The 22,370-nt window shown below is 44.3% G+C and overlaps 1 protein-coding gene across 1 annotated transcript; it reads left to right on the top strand.

The window, feature by feature from the left end:
• Nucleotides 1–444: 444 nt before the first annotated feature.
• On the top strand, nt 445–4,311 carry LOC123429111 (GDSL esterase/lipase At5g45910-like). Its single transcript, XM_045113177.1, has 5 exons — nt 445–2,359; nt 2,450–2,674; nt 2,781–2,926; nt 3,433–3,709; nt 3,814–4,311. Exons 1-5 carry the CDS (start codon nt 2,107–2,109, stop codon nt 4,071–4,073), a joined length of 1,161 nt encoding a protein of 386 aa, XP_044969112.1. The 5' UTR covers nt 445–2,106; the 3' UTR covers nt 4,074–4,311.
• The last annotated feature ends 18,059 nt before the right edge of the window (nt 4,312–22,370 follow it).

Genomic DNA, 22,370 nt, shown 5'->3' with positions numbered 1-22,370 from the left:
TATCTTGTGGGTGTGCAGATTGTGGGTTATTTTGGTTGGTGTCTTTGCTAGTCCACACGCTTAATTGTAAAGACTATTCATTGAATTTTTTTTGAATCATTATCAGTGGATTTTTCGTTAAAAAATGTTTCATTGTTATTTCTTAGCAACATAATAGTATAACCATAACACCAAATAAGGGTTGAAGACACACAACCAGGAATTTATGCATGTCTAAAATATCATGTACTTTGCAACCATGGTGGTAAATGGTAGGAAAAAAATGACTGCATAAGATAGATATAAACACTACACGGCTTTGACACACGAAAAGATGATGCTCACCCATTTGCGAGGGCCAATGTGCTAGTTGAAAAGAAGTATTGATGTACGGTGGACCAGTCATTGAGTTATAAAGATTTTAAGTCTACATTGCTGTGATTATTCTTCTCCTCTATTTACTCTCGATTTTTCCAATTGGTTATTACAATTACTGGTTGCAGATAGTTGTTTTGGAACTATTATAACTCAATGACAGGTTTTGCATTGCCTTATATTTATGCTATGTTCTTCCGTCACCGTCACGTGTCTTTTTATGAGATTCTTAACGTGATATATTTTACAGTCTATACTCCCACGTAGTACAATCTTTTCATAATATTCCTGCTTTACATTGCTCTTATTATTTCACATACATTTGTACTACTTGCACAATTTGTGTACCAAAAGTTGTGCATTGCTTTCGATATTTACACTGCCTTGGAGTTTTTGCCTATCGAGACAGTGCAGTGTATTGTCTAGAGATAAGATTGAGTGGAAGAAAGACACTGTGAAAATGGTTGCATATACCCTGCACAAGCCCCCCTCCCCACGCGCACGCGCACACACACACATATTTTGCACCTAAAATATCAAACTGAATATGGTGTAATTGATGTTAATCTTAAATTTTTGGAACAATATACATATAGAGGAAACAATCAACAGACAGAAGAGCTCTACAACATATCCAAGTAGAAGAATTTTTTTTGAAGTGTGGAGGTCTTCCCAAAGTGATGGTTTCTATAGCTGGACTATAATTTTGGACTGCATATCATTTAAAAAATGAGAAAACATGACATGATATTACTGTTTAAAAATTTCTAAGTTAATGTTAGTATTTTTCATGCATTTATTGTATAAGAGCTACAAAGCTACCTGATGACTTAAATATGATTTTTCTTTCAATTTTGGACCATGCTTGTAGTATACATGTAGTTTAAAATTTAGTTATGTGCATTAAAAACCTAGAAATTGAACTAATGCCTAGAATATAGCAAATGAATCCAGAAAATGTATAATTTGATCTTCGAAATGTAATGTTGTATTGTCAATGTAGGTAAAGTGTAGAGTGCCCTGGATCTATAATTTTAACGCACTTCACGTGGTTCCTTAATTTGGTGTTACAAAAATATATAAAATAGACATCAATGATTTGATTTGTAGGCTTTGAACCCTCAGATTTCACGAATTAATTTGGTGTTTCGTGTGGGCTCGTTTTATTCAAAGAAACATCATAAGATTTTTGTAGGATTTTGATCTTTAGGGGAAACAATCATGTACATCGTTTGATTAATTAGTAGGATTGGAACCCTTGGGACTTTTTTTTCCTTCGGATTGCATTGCATTATGTTTAAGAAACCTCTTATTTATAATTACTTTGTTTTCCCTGAGATTTTAAAACACTCTCTGAAGCAAATTTCTGTGGTTTTCGAACCATATATAGGATTCAACACTACTTTGTTTTTCCTATTTCTTTTTCTGTTCCTAGTTCCCTGTTTTGCAAACGAATCAGTGGATCCAGTCGGTGGATCGACTGCGGTTCAACAAGCAAACTGGTCAGCACCACCGCTGCTGTGCCCACGTTGTGCCAGTCGGTGGATCCAGCTACAAGATGCGGTATCGGCGGGCGAGAAGCATGCAGCCCTCATAGTTTAACTCCAAAATCAGGTAGCAATTGATAAGCAGATCAGTAGCTGTTTGTTTATTTTTAGAACAACTTGAACATCGCCTTCTTCTGCCAATGTTTCAACGGCGTTCATTAGATAACATGCAATTGTTCCACTCGTTCCCATTCTTACGTTCAAGATGCACAAGCTCGTATGCGCCGCTTTGCTCCTCCTCTCGTGGTCCAAGCAGGCGATCTCTTCCCCCTCCGGCGCCCCTCGCTACAGGTCCATTTTCAGCTTTGGCGACTCCTTCGCCGACACGGGCAACAACCCCGCCGTCTTCGGATGGTACTCCGTCTTCGACCCCGTCACGTGGCCTCCCTACGGCACCAGCTTCTTCGGTCGCCCCACCGGTCGCAACGGCGATGGCCGGCTCATCATCGACTTCATCGGTATGTGCGTGCTCCTCCATTGATTGCCGGCCGCGGCCGGCCACTGGAAAACTTGTCTGTCGAGATAACTATATTTGTGGGATCGAGTAGCGGAAAACCTGGGCCTGCCGTATGTGCCGCCCACCCTGGCGCACAACGGCAGCTTCCGCCGAGGTGCTAACTTCGCCGTCGGAGCCGCCACCGCCCTCGACGCCAGTTTCTTCCACGAGAGAGACATCCCCGGTGGCGCCAGCAAGTTCCCCCTCAACACCAGCCTAGGCGTGCAGCTGGAGTGGTTCGAGTCCATGAAGCCTTCCTTGTGCCGCACAGCTCGAGGTTACATTATTCATGGGCATCGTTGTTCGAATTTTGATCTACATCTGTAGTATCTATCATGCATTGGAAGTCAACGCTTGATGAGAACAAAATGGTATGGATGCAGAGTGCAAGAAATTCTTCAGCAGATCCCTCTTCTTGGTGGGCGAGTTCGGAGTCAATGACTATCACTTCTCTTTCCAACGGAAAACCGTGCAGGAAGTCAGGTCCTTCGTTCCAGATGTTATTACCACCATCTCCATCGCCATCGAGGTACTCTGATGCTCTTGCAATTATGCAATCATGAAGCTCTACAAGAGCGTAGAAAATCCACACCTCTAATCTAGACCATCCAATTTTGCATCAACATTCATGCTTACAAACTTCTCCTTTTTATTTCTCCCCAATGAGAAAACATTTGAACATGAAACTTTGAAGATCAACATCACACAAGTATTATTATGTGCGGAATTGTTTTGGGGCTTCTTTTGGCGCAACGGAAACATATAAAACGATAAAACCTATTGCAAATTTATGTTGCGTAAAAAAATCAAAATCATTCTATGCACCGACTGGTACTTATGCAACGTTGATCTGCAAAGTTTCAAGGTCAAAAATTTCTTATGTTTGAGAGAAATGAATAAGAAAAAATTAAATATAAACATAGCACGGATCGTGATGCAAAGATGGATGATCCCGATAGAAGGTGCAGCTACATGGGAGCTAAGAAAATCCACCCCTACAAGAACCCATGCTAAACCAATTGTTTGTGTCAATAGAGGTTGATCACGCACGGAGCAAGGAGCCTCGTGGTTCCCGGCGTGATCCCGTCGGGATGCTCGCCGCCTATTCTGACCAAGTTTGCCAACGCCCCACCGGCAGCATACAACTCCGAAACCGGCTGTCTGACAGCGCACAACGAGCTCGGGCTGCACCACAACACGCTGCTGCAGGCGGAGCTGGACAGTCTCCGAGCCAAGCACAGCAATGTCAGGATCATCTACGCCGATTTCTTCGGCCCAATCATGGAGATGGTGGAGTCGCCGCACAAGTTCGGTTAGCGCCGGCGACCCAACTGAAATAATCTACGTTAGTTGCTTAGCACAGAGACAAAATGTCATCATGCATGGAAGGTGGTTGACGTTGTTGGATGATTGCAGGTTTTGAAGACGACGTACTAATGGTGTGCTGTGGAGGGCCTGGAAGGTACGGATTGAACTCGACGGTTCCATGCGGCGATGCAGCCGCGACGACGTGCCCGGATCCGTCTGCTCGGCTGTACTGGGACGGCGTCCACCTGACGGAGGCGGCTAACCGGCACGTTGCCGATGTCTGGCTTGGCGAGATCAACTCGTCCACAGGAGCCAGCCGAAAGCAGGGTACAAAGGGGCCATGTCGACTGGGCCGTCACAAAATATAGGGAAGGAAACGGTGATGAACTAAGTGAGCCGAAATATAATTGAATTTGTCCGGATGATAGTTTGATACACGGCGTCCCCATGTAATTTGTGATCCGAAGGGATGAAGCTGCAGTGTCGATCAGCTCCGTGTTACGTTTCTTTCACCGACATTTATTTTTTGCAAAATATATGGTCAGTTTCATGTTTGTGTTTAGGAAATTGTTTCTTTTCATCCGGATGATAACAGGTTGGTGTAAACCGCTCGCTGCGAGCGCCACGCGTCCCTGTCCGACCCCCACGCCCACCCTTATCTTCTCGTCTCTCTTCTTGCTTACTAGTAATTTTAACAAAATTTAAGAAATTTTGAAAAAAATTCTTGGAAATCTCAAATGTTCAGCATGCATTTTGCGATGCAAGACGAGGACGGTGTCGGATGCAGTGCACGTGTTAGACGTCGTCGTCGGCTACAACGAGCACGATACGCGCAGTTCCTGATGAAAGATGGACTCAGGGGGGGAAGAGGATCGGCGACCCGAATAGCTTCTTCCTATGATATGGATACGTTGGTTCGCGCTTACATTTCATTGTTGATGGATGAATATGACACGCAGCTGACTAGTGTAAATGTGAATCGGTTCTTGGTTTTTTCCAAAGGAAATTTGGAGCAGTGGTAGTGGAGAAGCTGGACGTGGCTGCCAATTTGACCGCTCTACTGTTACAACTTACAACGAGGGGATTGCTATGCAGGCAGAGTTCAAGCTAAACATAAACGCGTTCATCCCCCGGTCCATTCGCTTGCAGACATCATAGCCTTCAACAAAGAGTTCAGACTTGGTCCATTCCCCGGTCCATTCGCTTGCAGACATCATAGCCTTCAACAAAGAGTTCAGACTTGGTCCATTCCCCGGTCCATTCGCTTGCAGACACTAGTAAGCATGCACGTGCAACGCACGAATAACCGTACATAGAAATTCCTTGTTCATAATTAGCAAAAAATCATACATCCAAGGTAATCAACATGGTGAATATCTCCGTAAAGAACATATGAGATATTTATTGTCTGTATATTCCCTCGGTTCCTAAATATAAGTCTTTTTAAAGAATTCTATGCACTACATACGGATGCATATACACATGTTTTAGAGTGTAGATTCACTCACTTTGACCTATATGTGATTTATATTAGAAATTTTAAAAACACTTATAATTAGGAATGGAGGGAGTAGTCAATATAGAATAATGTTTATTTTTTCTAATGCAAATAAAAAATAGAAATTGCATTTTCATAATCATCAACTCTTCAGGCCCATACATCAAGCCAGGGCAGGCCGACACCCACCCCCGAAGCCCACTACAGCCGTCCCAACAACCCTCCTCAAAATGACCAAACCACCCCACCTCCAATACCCTCCACTACACGCACGCCCGTAATTACCTCGAACCTCCAGCCTCGTTTTCGTCATCACACCAGCACACTCCGCTGTCACATCACACCACACACACATCACACCACACACACACTCGCACTCAGCTTCCGCAACACAGCACTCACCGGGCGGCTAGGGTTCTACCACCTCCAGAGCCCCAATCCTTCCTCCAATCCAACCCAGCCAATCGTCCATGCCGGCAGCCTCCTCCTAGATTCGATCTCCTCGACGACGACCCCTCGCAGCTCCTCGCCGCCGCTGCCGCCAAGAAGGCCGCCGCCCCGGCCCCGGCCAAGCCGGCCTCCAAGCAGCCCGCCAAGACCCCGCCGCCCGGTGAGTGCACCTCGATTCACCCTCTCTCCGATTCGATTGCTGGATTCATGTTTCGATGCGAGCTTCCATTTCTGCTGCTCATGGTGCGATGCGGTTTCTGCTGCAGCGGAGGACGCGAGGGGCAGCCGTGGGGATGTGGCCGGGTGCGGGAGGGACGGCCGCGGGGGCGGGTTTGGCCGGACCGGCCGGAGGCGCGACCGCGGCGACGCCGACGCCAACGGCTTCGAGGGCGGCTACGGCGGCGGATATGAGGCGCCTCGGCTGGAGGACGGCTGGTGATCTGGCCAGTTGGTATTTTAAACGAACTCTTGGTCAAACATTTCGTGGAGTAAACTACTGGCCTCAACCCATTACTCGCGTCACAAGTGTATCCCTATCGGATACCGTATCCGATACTGATTCTTTCCCCGGTGCTCCCACTCCCTTTACCCCCACTATCCTGTACAATTTTATCTAATTGAAGGCTGCTGATACCCTTTGGCTCTTGGTTCTTGCTTTTGTTAGAATCATGGATAAGAGTCAACAAGCAGTTATATTAGGATCATTCTTCTCTTTTCCATGTTGTAACATTTAGATCATTTCACTTATCGGATTTTAATTCCATGTGCTTGGATGCATATTTGAATAAATCCTCCAGTCCTTGTAGCTGTTGCACAAGCGACAAATAATAAAAATAAATCTTATGAAAAACTACTAACAGTTGCAGCGTGGGTCCTTGTGGTGCATTGTCGTGCCTAGTGAGTCAAGCACATGGATTATACTTCCATGGTCTTGTTGTGCTTTCGGGTGTTTCATAGTTCCGTTTCTTGATAGTTGGGCACTGAAGTAACGGGATCTATAATTTATATTCTTATAGATCGTCTTGTGTTAATGGTTTCAGCTTGCAAACCTAAGGTTTCTGATTTCTCTCACCTTTTGTTCTTTCGAATTATGCAGGAAATCAATGATATATTGATGTCCATGAATGTTCAAAAGGTCGAGATTAAAACGGCTAATTTCTTGCAATCATGGGCTGGAGCCATCACTCTGTTGGTTACTGGCCTAGCGCAATTGAAAGGCTACCCTTCACGCAAGAGTTTCTCCCAGAGTATCATTCTTGCTCCTCAGATCAAACCAGATGGATTTTATGTAGACAGTGACATCTTTCAGCTCATCTGTGATGAGTATGATGAGCATTACCAAGTTGCTGATTACGGTTATGCTAACCAATTTCCCCAGATGGTTGCTCATAATACTATGACCGAAACAGGTACCGCTTCCTGGCACCTCTATAATTTTAGTTACATGAAAACTGCTCTATGATATATTTTCAGTAAATCAACTTCATTTCGGTTCTTCTTTATCTATGTAAAGTTCATTTAGAAGCTGGATCAATACTCCTCTCTACATAATCCTACTTTCTTCATTTATTTCCAGTTCATCGGTGTATTCTTCTGCATTATTTATTAAGAAAAAGTTTGTTCCAACTGTAGCCATGGTCAAAATGATAACCATTTTGTTTGTTGGTATCTTTGCAAATAAAAAAATGTGTTCCTTTAATTTGGTATACAGCATCTGATTATGTGGTTGTCAAAGGTTGCTTTCTTTGCAAATAAAAAAATGTGTTCCTTTAATTTGGTATACTTGTTTTTCTGTAACCTATCATCATTGTTTCTCTGTTCGTGCCAAAAAATGCAAGAGAACTCAAACTGTGCACCAGTGCTTCCTTTTTGAATCTGCAGCCGCGTTTTGTCGTCTGGCGTCACTGTTGTCTACCTGGCGGATGGACTCTAGGCTTCTCGCGGCAACAGTTGGCGATGGCGACGCTGCTCGCGGCAACAGTCCGCGACGGCGACGAAGGCGGAGGCGGAGGCGGAGGGGGAGGGGGAGGCGGAGGCGGACGGGGAGGGGGAGGCGGAGGTGGAGGCGGAGGCGGAGGCGACATCGATGGTGCAGGACAGGTCTGGTGGCGGCGGCGTATGGTGTGAGGAGGACGTGTTAGTTGCCGTTGATTATGGCTAAATTTATGTAGTTGATTGGCTCGTTTTTTTTTGCGGGGAGGTGCAACTGTTGGATCTATTTTTGTTTGCTCGCTGTAGGATGGATGGTGGAAGTGGAGCACGGTCAGCCTTTGGTGAATTTGGTAACTGCATACCGTCGTGGTGCATGGATGGTGGAAGGCCGTTAGATTGCAATTTGTTGACTAATTGTGTGGTGGTGATTGGTTTTTGTTTTTTATGAGTCTAATAGTTGTGTGTACTTAGAAAAGTTCTCGTTTGCTCCTTTATTAGTAGTATAGATCATAGCCTTCAACAACAAGCATCCTGTGGAGGTACATGGACAAAAAACCAATTTAATCCATATTCTAGGGCATTAGATTATTTGCCTCACTTTACAAGGGGTCAGATATGATTTACCCGAGGTTGTCACAATGGGCGGGCGCTTTTACAATGGTACTCTTTGGAGTAAATTGTCAAAAACTATCATATTTCACGCAACCGTGTCGAGTAGCTACTACTTTACGATTTTATGCGAAAAACTACCAAAATTTTGCTAATCCGTTGCTAAAAACTATCAAGATTTGTAACTGCCCGTTTTAGCTCGTTTAATCGTTTTTCTGGCAAGCCGGAGCCACATGTGAGGTGCCCACTCACTGTCTCCGTCGGATGTGAGCGCCCTCCTCTTCTTCTCCCCTCTCGCTTCGATGACCTCCCCCAACTCCGGCAGCCCCCATCGGCCCAGGTCCGGTCGTTAATCGAGCCGCTCGGTCGGACCGAGAACACGGGGAGGCTGCACTAGCCCTGCAGGAGCTGCTGCGCCGGGGCGAGGAAACGGGAGCTACGCAGGGGCCACGCCGTGCCGTGCCCGTGCGCGTACGTCGCCGCGTCGTGGTCGTGCGGCAGCATCCACGTCACCATGGCCACCTCGTGCTGCTGCTGCTGAGACGAGCCGCCGAGATGGTGGTAGTTAATCACCGTCGCTGCTCTGCTTCGTCATCGTGGCCACCGGCAGCCCCCGTATTAACAGCCACCGCACGCTCCGGCCGCCGTTCCGACGACCCCCGGCCCCCACAACTCCGCCTCCACCCCCGGTGCCCCGGTCCAGCGCCGCTCACGCCCCCTCATCGGTCGCTGCCGCGCTCCGGCTCTCCAGTGCCGCCCATTGTCGGAGCTCGCCTCGCCGGGATCCGCTCCTGAGCTGCCGGACTTGTCGGATCCCAGGCCCTCGCCCCGGCCTCCGCCTTCGGCCGACCCCTTCGGCGACTTCCGTCGCCGGTGTGCTGCCGTGACGAGCCGCCGCCCCCCACGCTCGATCTGATCCCGCCAGCCGGCGTTGACCGCTTGCTGGACTGGCCCAGCCGCCGCTTCGGTCAGGCCAGTTGCCCAACACGCACCGTTAACGACCTGACATGTGGGCCCGGCTTGCCAGAAAAACGATTAAACGAGCTAAAACAGGCAGTTACAAATCTTGGTAGTTTTTAGCAACGGATTAGCAAAATTTTGATAGTTTTCCGCACACAATCGTAAAGTGATAGCTACTGGACACGGTTGCGCGAAATGTGGTAGTTTTTGGCAATTTACTCTACTCTTTGTGTAGGCCCTTACAAAATTTGTTCATACAAAAATGCTAGACCTACCTACCACTTGTACATAAAGTTATGGACCTTCTTTATTCAATGCTAAAACGGCCCCCTGATTTTCAGAGGTGGGTCAGCGTCCTCCCTAATCTTCAATTAGAAACTGACTAATCATCCTGTAACATCCATCAGCCCGTAATTGCCCGTGGTGCAGGAGAGGTTGAAAGATTTCGGTTAGCCTAACCTTATCGCAGCCCAAAATACAAACGACATCGGCCCCATGGAAAGAACAGCGATCCGGCGACTGAAGGAGTTGAACGCGGATGGACTGGAGAAGCTGATGAAGGAGCACCATCGGCAGCAACCCTGGCATCGTTGTGCCAGCGGGGTACGACGAGCTGCAGGGGTACGAGCCGAGGTTGATCGAGATGGCATATGCTTTCGAGGAGGCTACCAAAGCGAGGAGGCCACTCATGTTCAAGCCATAGCTAAATATAGCTTCTTGAGTAGTGACGATGTAAGAGCATCTCTAGCAGACCTTTCATATTTGCGACCTGCAAAATCGTTTTTACAGTTTCTCGAAGTTGCGTTTTACGGGGCGAAATGTTACGCTGCAGAACAGACTCCGTATAATCAAACTGCATAATTTGAAAAAGGCACTCGCGGGCGAATTTGAAAAAACACTTCATTCATTGTTTATTTTACATAGTAGACGATCATACATACTACATGGTGGGTAGAGGTAAACTATCCTACTGGAGCTCACCGGAGCAACTATCCTACGGCACTCCGCAGAATTGAACTCACCGGAGTCGAGCTCGTGTGGTAGTAGATGCTCTCCATCGCTCAGCCGTCGTCCTCGTCGTCCTCGTCGGAGGAGAGCTCAACGTAGATGCTCTACTGCGCAGTGACTTCGCGGCGCCACTCCTCCTGCTTATGGCCGAAGGCGAGAGCCGACGCGACACACTGCTTGTAGAGCACGTGTCGATCTCCTCTTCCCTCCGGCGGGGCTGCTGGTCCTCTTCCGCCTCCCGCGCACTCCGCAAGAGGAGCGCGGGCAACAGGCTATCCGCCTCCGTCGGGGGGAGGAAATCCTCCGGTCCAACGACGCCCCCAACAGGTCATCGCGGCACCCCTTGGCCTCCGGCTCCATCATTATCGGCGGGAGCTCCTCTCGCTCCCTCTTCACCGGGAGGAGAGAGGAACGCGAACTCGACTTCTCAGAGGAGCTACCGGAGAAGAGGTTGCCGCGCGCAGCGGTCGTACTCCTCTGTCTCACGAGGGCGGAGCGCCGGCGGCGATGTCATGCCCACTATGTGTACCGGTGGGCGGCGCACTTCCGGGCGGCATCAGATCTGACACGAGGAGCCCTCTCGGGGTCGTCGTTCCTACGGCCGCCAGAGTTGGCCATCAAGGGGCGGTGGAATGGAGCGTCTAGCCGGCGGAATGGAGGCGCGCAAAGGCGGATCTGAGGCGCCGGCGGTGAGGTGGGGGATTTTTTGCGGCGACGGAGGGATAGGGTTTCGACCCACATCTAGCGGCCGAACCCACAGAAATAGCGTTCGAGCGGTCGCATTTACGGGCCACCACAAAAAGTTTTACAGGTCGGGTCACGTTTGCAGTATCTACTCTGATAGAAAAAACATCCCAAACATGTGTAGTCGTTGGAATTTTACAGTTCTGACGATTATACAAGGTATGTTAAGATGCTCTAACACTCTACGACCCTAAATAGGCCCCAGTAATTATTTCCCTTTGAAACTCCTCATCCCAATGCCGGAGCACTTCTCAAACAAGCCATTCTTCTACTTCCCCCACATCTCCAAACTTCCGGTCATGGGGGCGACAATTGTACTAATCCAATTGATAATCCTACTAGCAGGGATGTGCCTCCATGTCTGCAGGATCATACAGCAGCAAATGGCGCAGAAAATGGTGAAGAAAATGATCCAAATTTTGGAGAATTGCAGCCTGTATTTCATGCAGCAGAAGAGGACGAAGCTGGCGCGGAGCACGAGGAAGATCTGACGTCACCTGAAACTCCTGTGCGCGCGCAGATCCGTACGCCAGTCAGCGCCGTCCTCGCTCCGCACCAATCGGTCGCCGCCACGTCAGGCGGGAACCCGCGCTCTGCACCGCGTCCCACGTGCGGGCCGAAAGCCACAGCAGGTTCGACGGGGCCCGCGTCGGGATCCCTGACCTGCACGCGTCAGCCGACAGCGACGACAGATTCTGTGGGGCACTCAAGGTTAAGTTCACAGTTGAAACGTCTAGGTTTTGTTGCATCCAAAGCTGACACCTCTTTGTTCATTTATAACAAGGCAAATACAACTATATTTGTATTAGTATATGTTGATGACATCATAGTTGCAAGCTTTCACAAAGTGCTACTAATGCCCTCTTACATGATTTGAGCTCAGAATTTGCATTAAAGGATCTTGATGATCTACACTTCTTCTTGGGCATTGAGGTAAAGAAGATTCAAGATGGCATAGTATTAAATCAAGAAAAATATGCCACTGAACTTCTAGTTCGTATGGAAATGAAGGATTGTAAGCCTTCACCCACACCATTATCATCTTCAGAGAAACTCTCAGCATTTGAAGGTGAGCCAGTGAAGGAACAAGATATCACAAAATACATGAGTGCAGTGGGAGCTCTACAGTACTTGACACTGACAAGACCTGATATTTCCTTTGCTGTTAACAAGGTTTGTCAGTATCTTCATGCACCTACCAGTATACATTGGACTGCTGTTAAAAGAGTTGTACGGTACATAAAGCATTCTGTGAGCTTGGGTCTCCAAGTTAGACATTCTAATTCCACCCTTGTTAGTGCTTTCTCTGATGCTGAATGGGCAGGATGCAGTGATGATAGAAGGTCAACTGGAGGAATTGAAGTTTTTGCAGTATTCTTTGGTTCTAACCTCATCTCTTGGAGTGCTAGAAAACAAGCCACAATATCCAGATCAAGTACTGAAGCTGAATATAAATCATTGGCTAATGCAACTGCTGAAATTATTTGGCTTGAATCATTGCTAAATGAATTGGGAGTTAAACAGCATCGTGTGTCATGTTTGTGGTGTGACAATCTAGGAGCCACATATCTCTCTGCAAATCCAGTATTTCATGGCACGACAAAGCATATAGAAATTGACTTTCATTTTGTCAGAGAAAGGGTTGCAGAAAAGAAGTTAGACATACGTTTCATTCCTTCCAGAGATCAAATTGCAGATGGATTTACTAAAGCTTTACCAGTCAAGCCATTTGAGGAATTCAAGAGGAAGCTTAATGTAGGCTAGTTGAGATTAAGGGAGGGTGTTAGACTTAGATATATATTGAGATATATCATTTGTAATGTCAACCTACTTCTATCTCTATCTCTCTCGTAGCTATCATATTCTCTGTAACCACCGAATCCTACCAGGATCGGTTTCCTCTTTCTTGTAAGCCAAGGCAAGGGTTTTGCCCCAATCAATATAAACACATGCGACTCCCTCTCGAGGGAGTAGGAATGCTTCCATCTGACAAAGGTTTCCTGGCCATAGAAATGAGTTGTCATTTGATAACGAGATCATATTATTACAAGAATGATGTGATGGACAAGACTCAAACTATGAAAGTAGTACATGATCGTGTCAATTTATTGCTATTGCTTTTTGCATGTCAAGTATCTGTTCCTATGACCATGAGGTCATGCAACTCACTGACACCGGAGTAGTACCGTGTGTGTATCAAACGTCGCAACGTAACTGGATGACTATAAAAATGTTCTTTAGGAATCTCCAAGGGTGTCTGATTGAGTTGGCATGGATTAAGACTGCGATTTGTTACTCTATATATGTGACAGTTAGGTATCTGATGGCCCACTCGGTAATACAACATCACAATTAGCTTGCAAGCAACGTGACTAAAGAGTTAGTCACGGGATCTTGTATTACAGAACGAGTAAAGAGACTTACTGGTAACGACATTGAACTAGGTATGGTGATACCGACATTCGAATCTTGGGCAAGTAACATACCGATGGACAAAGGAAACTGCATATGGGATTGATAGAATCATTTACATCGTGGTTCGACCGATAAAAATCTTCGTAAAATATTTAGGAGCCAATGTGGGCATCCACGTCCCGCTGTTGGTTATTGAATGGAGAATGTCTCGGTCATGTTTGCATAGTTCTCGAACGCGCAGGTTCTGCACATTTAAAGTTCGGTGACGATTTGGTATTGTTGAGTTATGTATGTTGGTAACCGAAGGATGTTCAGAGTCCCAGATGAGATCGCCGACGTCACGAGGAACTCCGAAATGGTACGGAGGTAAATATTGATATATGGGAAGTTGGTATTCGAGGTCCAGAAAAGTTCATAAACATACCGGTTTTGTGACGAGAGAGCCGGAAGTGTTCCACGGGTCCATCGGGAGGGTCCACCCGCCCCAGAGGGACTCATTAGCTATGAGAGGCGGCGCACCAACCCCTTGTGGGCTAGCCGCCCCTCCCACCTAGGCCCATGCAGCAGGATGTGGAGGGCTAAGCCCATAAGGTATCGGCCACCCCTTGACTTGGGTGGCAAGGCACCCCAAGGGATGCCGCCCCTCCTCTTGGCCGTCGCCGCTCCTAAGGAGAGGAACCATAGGGCCGACCGGCCCCCTCCTCTTCTCCTATATATATGTGAGGAGAGGGAGGGTTGCAGCAACACAAGCCACGACGTAGCCTCTCCCTCTCCCTCTAGATGAGTTTTCCCTCTAGTTCATCGCCACGATGTAGCGCTTGGCAAACCCCATGCCGGCACAGCTCCACCACCACCGCCACCATGTTGCCGTGCTTCCGGGAAACTCATCTACCTCTCCATCCTCGCTTCGTGGATCAATGAGGCGGAGACGTCATCAAGTTGTACGTGTGTTGAGCGCGGATGTGTCATCCGTTTGGCGCTTGATCGGGAGTTCACGGGACGGATCGTGATTGGATCGCGAAGACGTTGCACTACATCACCTGCGTTCTTTAACGCTTCCGCTAAGAGATCTACAAGGGTATGTAGATACAATCTCTCCTCTCATAGATGACCATATCCTAGATTGATCTTGGTGAAGCGTAGAATTTTTTTTGTTTCCCATGCAATGTTTCCCAACAGTGGCGTCATCAGATAGGTCTATGCGTAGATGACATCACGAGTAGAACACAAAGGAGTTTGTGGGCGTTGATATTCAGATTGATTCCTTCCTTAGTCTTTTCTTAATTCAGCGGTATCGTGGGATGAAGAAGCCCGGACCAACTTTACTCGTCCACGTACGAGAGACCGATTCCATCAACTGACATGTAACTTTGTTGCACAAGATGGTTGACTGGTGTCTGTCTCTCCCACCTTAGTTGAATCGGATTCGACGAAGACGGTGTAAAAGGTTAAATAGAAACTTGTATATGACCTCATCGTTTTGCGTAGGTAAGAATTGTTCTTGCTAGATATCCATAGTGGCCACGTAAAACATGCAACAACAAATTAGAGGATGTCTAACTTGATTTTGCAGGGTATTTTGTGATATGATATGGCCAAAGACATGACGAAATATATTTGTTGTATGAGATGATCATGTTTTTTAATAGTTATTATAGACTTGCATGTCAATGCATGCGGCAACTGGCATGAGCCATAGGGTTTACTTTAATTATTGTATGACCTGCATGTCAATCATTAAGCACTATGTAATGCTTCACTTTATCGCTAACCAGCAACAATAGTAGTATAAGCATGGGTGGTGCGACAACTCTAACGGCAACACAATGATGGAGATCATGGTGTCATGTCGGTGACGATGGAGATCATGCCGGTGCTTTAGAAATGGATATCAAAAGTACAAGTTCATGGCCATATCATGTCACTTGTGATTTTCATGTGATGTTAATCCTTTTATGCATCTTAGTTTGCTTAGGAGAACGGCTGCATTATAAGGTGATCCTTCACTAAAATTTTAAGATAAAATTATGTTCTCCCCGAGTGTACACTGTTGCGAAAGTTCATCGTTTCGAAGTATCACGTGATGATCGGGTGTGATAGATTCTATGTTCGCATACAACGGGTGCAAGCAAGTTTTGCACATGCGGAATACTCGGGTTAAACTTGACGAGCCTAGCATGTACATACATGGCCTCGGAACACAAGAGACCGAAAGGTCGAACATGGGACATATAGTAGATATGATCAACATGGAGATGTTCACCATTGAAACCATATCGTCTCACGTGATGATCGGACTTGGGGTTGGTGAATTTGGACCATGTAGCACTCGGATGACCGGAGGGATGTCAATTTGAGTGGGAGCTTTTAGTAATATGACTAACTAAACTCATTATCTTAAACAATAGTCTAAGAGCATCTAGAACAGCCGCGCTTCGCGCCGCGTTCAAAAAATGCGTTTGCCGCGCGCGGTTCGGCTGCTTTAGCGCGGGGTTAGGCGCTGGCTCCAGCAGCCGCGCTATAATGCAGCGCGCGCGCCGCCCCAGCAGTGCCCAAAAATGCAGCGCGCGCACACCATTTTTTAATAAAGAGATTGCATTAAAATAAAAAGCATACAAAGTTATTTTACATAGATTGTAATTTGATAGGTAGTTCGAAAACATAGATAGATAATTCGGTGCTAGATAGTTCGAAAACATAAAAACTAATCCCAGTCGCTCCAATCATCTGCACCATCATCATCGTCGTTGGTGTCGTTAGAGGTTGACAGCCAGATGTCGAACCAACACTCGTCTTCTTCAGTGAAGAAGGAGCTCCCGCCTGCATTGACGATGTCGGCCTGCGCACTCGCCAATGCCTTCCGCCGACGCCTGTCCAACCGCTCCTCGCGGCGCCGGCGCGTGTCCTCCTCGCGGCGCCTTGCCCAATAACCCTGCTCGTAGGCGACGTCCTCCGGGTGGTGCTGGCGCCACTCCGCCATGACCCGCTCGTCCTCCTGGGCGACAAGAAGGCAGCGCTGCCGCGTAGTGTGCTCCGCACGGTCTTGTGCGGAGTTTACACGAGGCGGCGGGGCGACGTCTAACGCCTGCTGGAGCGTGTGGACGTCCTGGAAGTTCATTTGGCGGCGCGGCCTGCCTAGGCGCCACGCCGCCGCGTCGAACGCGCGGGCGGCCTCGTGCGCCGTGTCGTATGTGCCGAGGCTAAGACGAAGATCGCCGGAGCGTATCTCGGTGTAGAACCCGCCGTTGGGGCGCTCGCGGACGCCGCGGTAGCCCGACGCAGAACGGCGGCGCGGCGGCACGGTGGCGCGTCGGGGGCGGGGCGCTGGAGCGGTGGCGGCGCGCTGGAGTGGCGGCGGCGCGAGAGGTAGAGGGAGAGAGAGAGAGTGGAGCGGTAGCGGCGCGAGGGAGCGGCAGAGCTGCGCTTTTATAGGCGCGCGGGAAGCGGCGCGGCAAAAATGGCGCGCGAGCTGCCGCCTTTTCGCGCGCGCGCAAGCGGTTACCGCGCGCGCTGTTCCCCCCCCCCCCCCCCCCCCCCCGCCGCTGGAGCACGCCATTCCGTCCCCCGCGCGCGCCCCTTTTCGCGTCTCTGTTGGAGATGCTCTAAGTAATCTTTGCAATATTATGTTGTATATCAATGGCTCGCGGAGTAGCATGCATGAATTTCAATGCGTTCGTAGAGAAAGCCAAGCTAAAAGATGATGGAAGTAACTTTGTAGACTGGGTCCATAATCTCATGATTGTCCTCCCGGTTTCCCAAAAGGCTTATGCCTTTAATGCACCGATTGGTGTGGCGCATAATGGCGCACTTTATGAAGACGCACCATCACCAAATGCACCCCCCTAAAAAATGATGGAAATGTCAAAATAAATAAAAGAAAATAATTTTTCCATGTGATATGTGGTCTAGTTGTTGAGAAAATTTATAAATATGAATTTCGACTTTATTTGCAAAATCTCTCTGAAATTTAGTAAAATGGACATAACTTTTGCATACGAACTCGGATTAAAAAGTTTTTTTATATGAAAAATCATCTACTCGAAAAGTTACATCCGAATTCAGTAGCTTCTCTCGACTGGTGTAGACAGGTTTTCGGAAGCTTCTCTCGACTGGTGTAGACAGGATTGTCCGAGTGGGGTGGTCCACTAGGAGCTGTGCACGATGGTTTTTTGGAAGCATTCCTGAATTTTTTTTGGAAGGTTCTACGAGTTTTTGTCTATGTTTTTCTATCGATTTTTATCGGTATTCTTTTTCCTTTATTTCGTTGTCATTTTTCATTTTTTATGTGTTTTTGTTTTAATAATTGTCAAATACACGTTAAATTTTAGAAATAATATACAAATTGAACATTTTTCGTACACAGGCTAGACATTTTCTAGACACATGTCGAATATTTTTGAAATATGTGATGACTATTTATTCTAATACATGTTGAAAATTTGTGAGAAGCACGTTGAAATTTTCTTAATATACAATGAACATGTCAAACATAGGTTGAACATTTTTGAAAAGAAAAATGATGACCAGATATTGGTACGTCATTAATGATCATATTACTAATGACGCAGCAGGTGAAAAGTGCGTCATTACTAAGTTTCACCAAGGTTTGACCCAGTCATACACATAATAATGGCGCACTTTGTATATGTGCACCATTACTAAGTTGACATAGTAATGGCGCATCTTTACAAAATGCGTCATAACTATGTGTATGACTGGGTCAAACCATGTTAAACTTGGTAATGACGCATTTGCATAGGTGCGTCATTACTATGTCAAACTTAGTAATGACACACTTTGCATAGGTGCGACATTACTAAGTTTGACCAAGACATAAGCATAATAATGACGCACTTTGTGAAGGTGCGCCATCATCAAATGCACCCCTCCCGTGGACCGCCTTTTCAGTTTTAAAACAAATAATAGAAAATGATAGAAATGTCAATAAAATAAAATAAAATAAGTTTCTCATGTGATATGTGGTCTAGTTGTTGGGAAAATTTACAAATATGAATTTCAACTTTATTTGCAAAATTTCTCTGGAATTTAGTAAAATGGGCATAACTTTTGCATACGAACTCGAATTAAAAAGTTTTTTATATGAAAAATCATCTACTCAAAAAGTTACATCTGAATTCAGTATCTTCTCTTGACTCGTGTAGACAGGTTTTCGGAAGCTTCTCTCGACTGGTGTAGACAGGTTTAGGAACCTTCTATCGATCTGAGTTTTTAGGAACCTTCTGTCGATCTGAGTTTTCTTAATTTTTTGTATTATATTTTATGTTCCTTATTTATTTATTTTTTCCATTTCTTTCAAATACATGTTGACTTCCTTCACTGACACGTTCAACATTTTTCCTATACGGGTTGACCAGTTTTCTAACACATATTGATAATTTTTTAGATACACGATGAACAATTATCTGTGAAATGCACATTGAATTTTTTGAACACACAATGAACATTTTAAACAAAGGTTAATCTTTTTGCAAAACATTAATTTATTTTTTCGTAAAGCGTGCAACCTTTCATTACTGTTTATAAACATTTTAGAACTCGCAGAAAATATTTTGTTTGTAATGGAAATTTTGGAGAATTGTCACGAAAGTTATTTTGAAAAAATTAATGAATATATTTTAAATGGGTGAATTTAAAAAAATGTCACGATTTTTCGAATTGAATGGTATTAAGTTTTCTACAAATAATTCTAATATTTTACAATTTCATGAAGATTACTGTAAAATGTTACAAACACTTAAACGTGTGAACATTTGTTTTAAATATACCAGTTTTTGGTTCAAAGAGAAGCACCAGTTTAAAATTATGCTAATAAATTTGCACTGAACATTTTTTAATATATGATGAACGTTTTTAAGAAATTTCAGAAAATGTTTTGTCTTGTTACTGCAAGATGGTAGTACTGCTGTTTGCCCGAGTTGGGTGGTCCACTAGGAGTTGTGCACGATGGTTGTTTGGAAGCATTCGTGCATTTTTTTTGGGAAGGATCTGCGAGTTTTTTTCTATGTTTCTCCATAGATTTTTATCGGTATTCTATTTCTTTATTTCATTGTCATTTTTCATTTTTATGTGTTTTTGTTTTAATAATTGTCAAATACACATTAAATTTTAAAAATAATCTACAAATTGAACATTTTTCGTACACTGGCTGGACATTTTCTAGACACATGTTGAATATTTTTGAAATATGTGATGACTATTTATTTTAATACATGTTGAAAATTTGTGAAAAGCACGTTGAAATTTTCTTAATATACAATGAACAGTTAAACATAGGTTGAACATTTTTGAAAAGAAAAATGATGGCCTGGTTGGCCCAGGTAAGCATTTGGGCTGCAGCCTTATCGAGCGCTCGCCGCACTTCCCACCTGATATCAAGCACCAGCACCATTGTTACTATTGTCTTTCGGTTGTCTTAGGAGCTGTTTGGTTCCTAGTTGTCACGGTTAATCTTAGTCATGTCACAATATCTTAGTCATGTGTTTGGTTCATTGCCACAGTTGTGGTTTGCCACACTTTTCTAGTTATATGGTCCACATGTCATACACTTAATTTTTTACCAAATCTTGCCACATTTCTGGTGTTCATTTTGTTAGCCAAACTTTTCGTGGCAGCCACACTTTGTCTAAGGTTAGTTGCGACAAAGTTAGTCATGAACCAAACATGCCCTTAGCCTTCTTAACTAGTTTGTACGACTTAACTTTGTACGTGAAGCTTCTTACTGATGTATACATGCATACAATTGGCGCGGAGAGGACTAGGGTATACCGGCCTTTTTTGAGAAAAAATATCCTTAAGTAGATTCTTTGTAAATTAAATGTGATAGAGTATTATGTTTAGATATTCAAACTAAAATGAACATTACACTACGAAAACGACTATAGCTAATATGGACATTAAGGACACACCGTGTATGTGGTGCCACTCCTATATAGCAGTGACGCATATGTACAATATTAATGGCCATATTACTAATGGCGCACGCGCCATTACTAAGTTTGACCAAGGTTTGACCTAGTCATACACATAGTAATGGCGCACTTTGTATAGATGCGCCATTACTAAGTTGACATAGTAATGGTGCACCTTTACAAAATGCACCATAACTATGTGTATGACTGGGTCAAACCTTGGTCAAACTTAGTAACGACGCATTTTGCGTAGGTGCGCCATTACTATGTCAAACTTAGTAATGACGCACTTTGCATAGGTAAGTCATTACTAATTTGACCACGTCATACACATAGTAATGACACACTTTGCGAAGGTGCACCATCACCAAATGAACCCCCCCTCCTGAACCGCCTTTTCAGTTTAAAAATAATAATAATAAATGATGAAAATGTCAACAAAATAAAAGAAAATAAGTTTTCCATGTGATATGTGGTCTAGTTGTTGGAAAAATTTATAAATAAGAATTTCGATTTTATTTGCAAAATCTCTTAGGAATTTACTAAAATGGCCATAACTTTTGCATACGAACTCGGATTAAAAAGTTTTTTATATGAAAAGTCATCTACTCAAAACGTTATATCTGAATTCAGTACCTTGTCTCGACTGGTGTAGACAGGTTTAGGAACCTTCTGTCGATCTGAGTTTTCTTAATTTTTTGTATTATATTTTATGTTCCTTATTTATTTATTTTTTCCATTTCTTTCAAATACATGTTGACTTCCTTCACTGACACGTTCAACATTTTTCATATACGGGTTGACCAGTTTTCAGACACATATTGATAATTTTTTAGATACACGATGAACTATTATCTGTGAAGTGCACATTGAATTTTTTGAACACACAATGAACATTGTAAACAAAGGTTAATCATTTTGCAAAACATTAATTTATTATTTTCGTAAAGTGTGCAACTTTTCATTACTGTTTATGAACATTTTAGAACTCGCAGATTTTTTTTTGTTTGTAATGGAAATTTTGGAGAATTGTCACGAAAGTTATTTTGAAAAACTTACTGAATATATTTTAGATGGGTGAGTTTAAAAAAAATGTCACGATTTTTCGAATTGAATGTTATTAAGTTTTCTACAAATAATTCGAATATTTTACAATTTCATGAAGATTACTGTAAAATGTTACAAACACTTAAACGTGTGAACATTTTTTTAAATATACCAGTTTTTGGTTCAATGAGAAGCACCAGTTTACAATTACGCTAATAAATTTGCACTGAATTTTTTTTAATATATCATGAACGTTTTAAAGAAATTTCAGAAAATGTTTTGTCTTGTTACTGCAAGATGGTAGTACTGCTATTTGCCCGAGTTGGGTGGTCGACTAGGAGCTGTGCACCATGGTTTTTTGGAAGCATTCGTGGATTTTTTTTTTGGGAAGGTTCTGCGAGTTTTTTTCTATGTTTCTCCATAGATTTTTATCGGTATTCTATTTCTTTATTTCATTGTCATTTTTCATTTTTATGTGTTTTTGTTTTAATAATTGTCAAGTACATGTAAAATTTTAAAAATAATCTACAAATTGACCATTTTTCGTACACTGGCTGGACATTTTCTAGACACATGTTGAATATTTTTGAAATATGTGATGACTATTTATTTTAATACATGTTGAAAATTTGTGAAAAGCACGTTGAAATTTTCTTAATATACAATGAACAGTTAAACATAGGTTGAACATTTTTGAAAAGAAAAATGATGGCCTGGTTGGCCCAGGTAAGCAATTGGGCTGCAGCCTTATCGAGCGCTCGCTGCACTTCCCACCTGATATCAAGCACCATTGTTAGTATTGTCTTTCGGTTGTCTTAGCCTTCTTATCTGGTTTGTATGACTTAACTTTGTACGTGAAGCTTCTTAATGATGTATACATGCATACAATTGGCGCGGAGAGGACTAGGGTTTTTTTGGAGAGAAAAAAAATCCTTAAGTAGATTCTATGTAAATTGAATGTGATAGAGTATTAAGTTTAGATATTCGAACTAATATGGACATTGTACACACCAACCACCTTATATATCTGCCATGGCCAGGTCGAACAATTCTTCATAATTGATGTCACCAAG

Source organism: Hordeum vulgare, chromosome 2H (genome assembly GCF_904849725.1).
Source record: "Hordeum vulgare subsp. vulgare chromosome 2H, MorexV3_pseudomolecules_assembly, whole genome shotgun sequence".
Classification (NCBI taxonomy): Eukaryota; Viridiplantae; Streptophyta; class Magnoliopsida; order Poales; family Poaceae; genus Hordeum; species Hordeum vulgare.
This window is presented reverse-complemented; position numbering and strand designations above follow the sequence as displayed.

What these genes read in the sequence shown, in the direction of transcription:
- LOC123429111 (XM_045113177.1), top strand. Translation starts at nt 2,107, where the DNA reads ATGCACAAGCTCGTATGCGCCGCTTTGCTCCTCCTCTCGTGGTCCAAG. An exon ending in GCTCATCATCGACTTCATCG is followed by an intron (nt 2,360 to 2,449) that starts GTATGTGCGTGC and finishes GGGATCGAGTAG; the next exon opens with CGGAAAACCTGGGCCTGCCG. An exon ending in GGAGTCGCCGCACAAGTTCG is followed by an intron (nt 3,710 to 3,813) that starts GTTAGCGCCGGC and finishes GGATGATTGCAG; the next exon opens with GTTTTGAAGACGACGTACTA.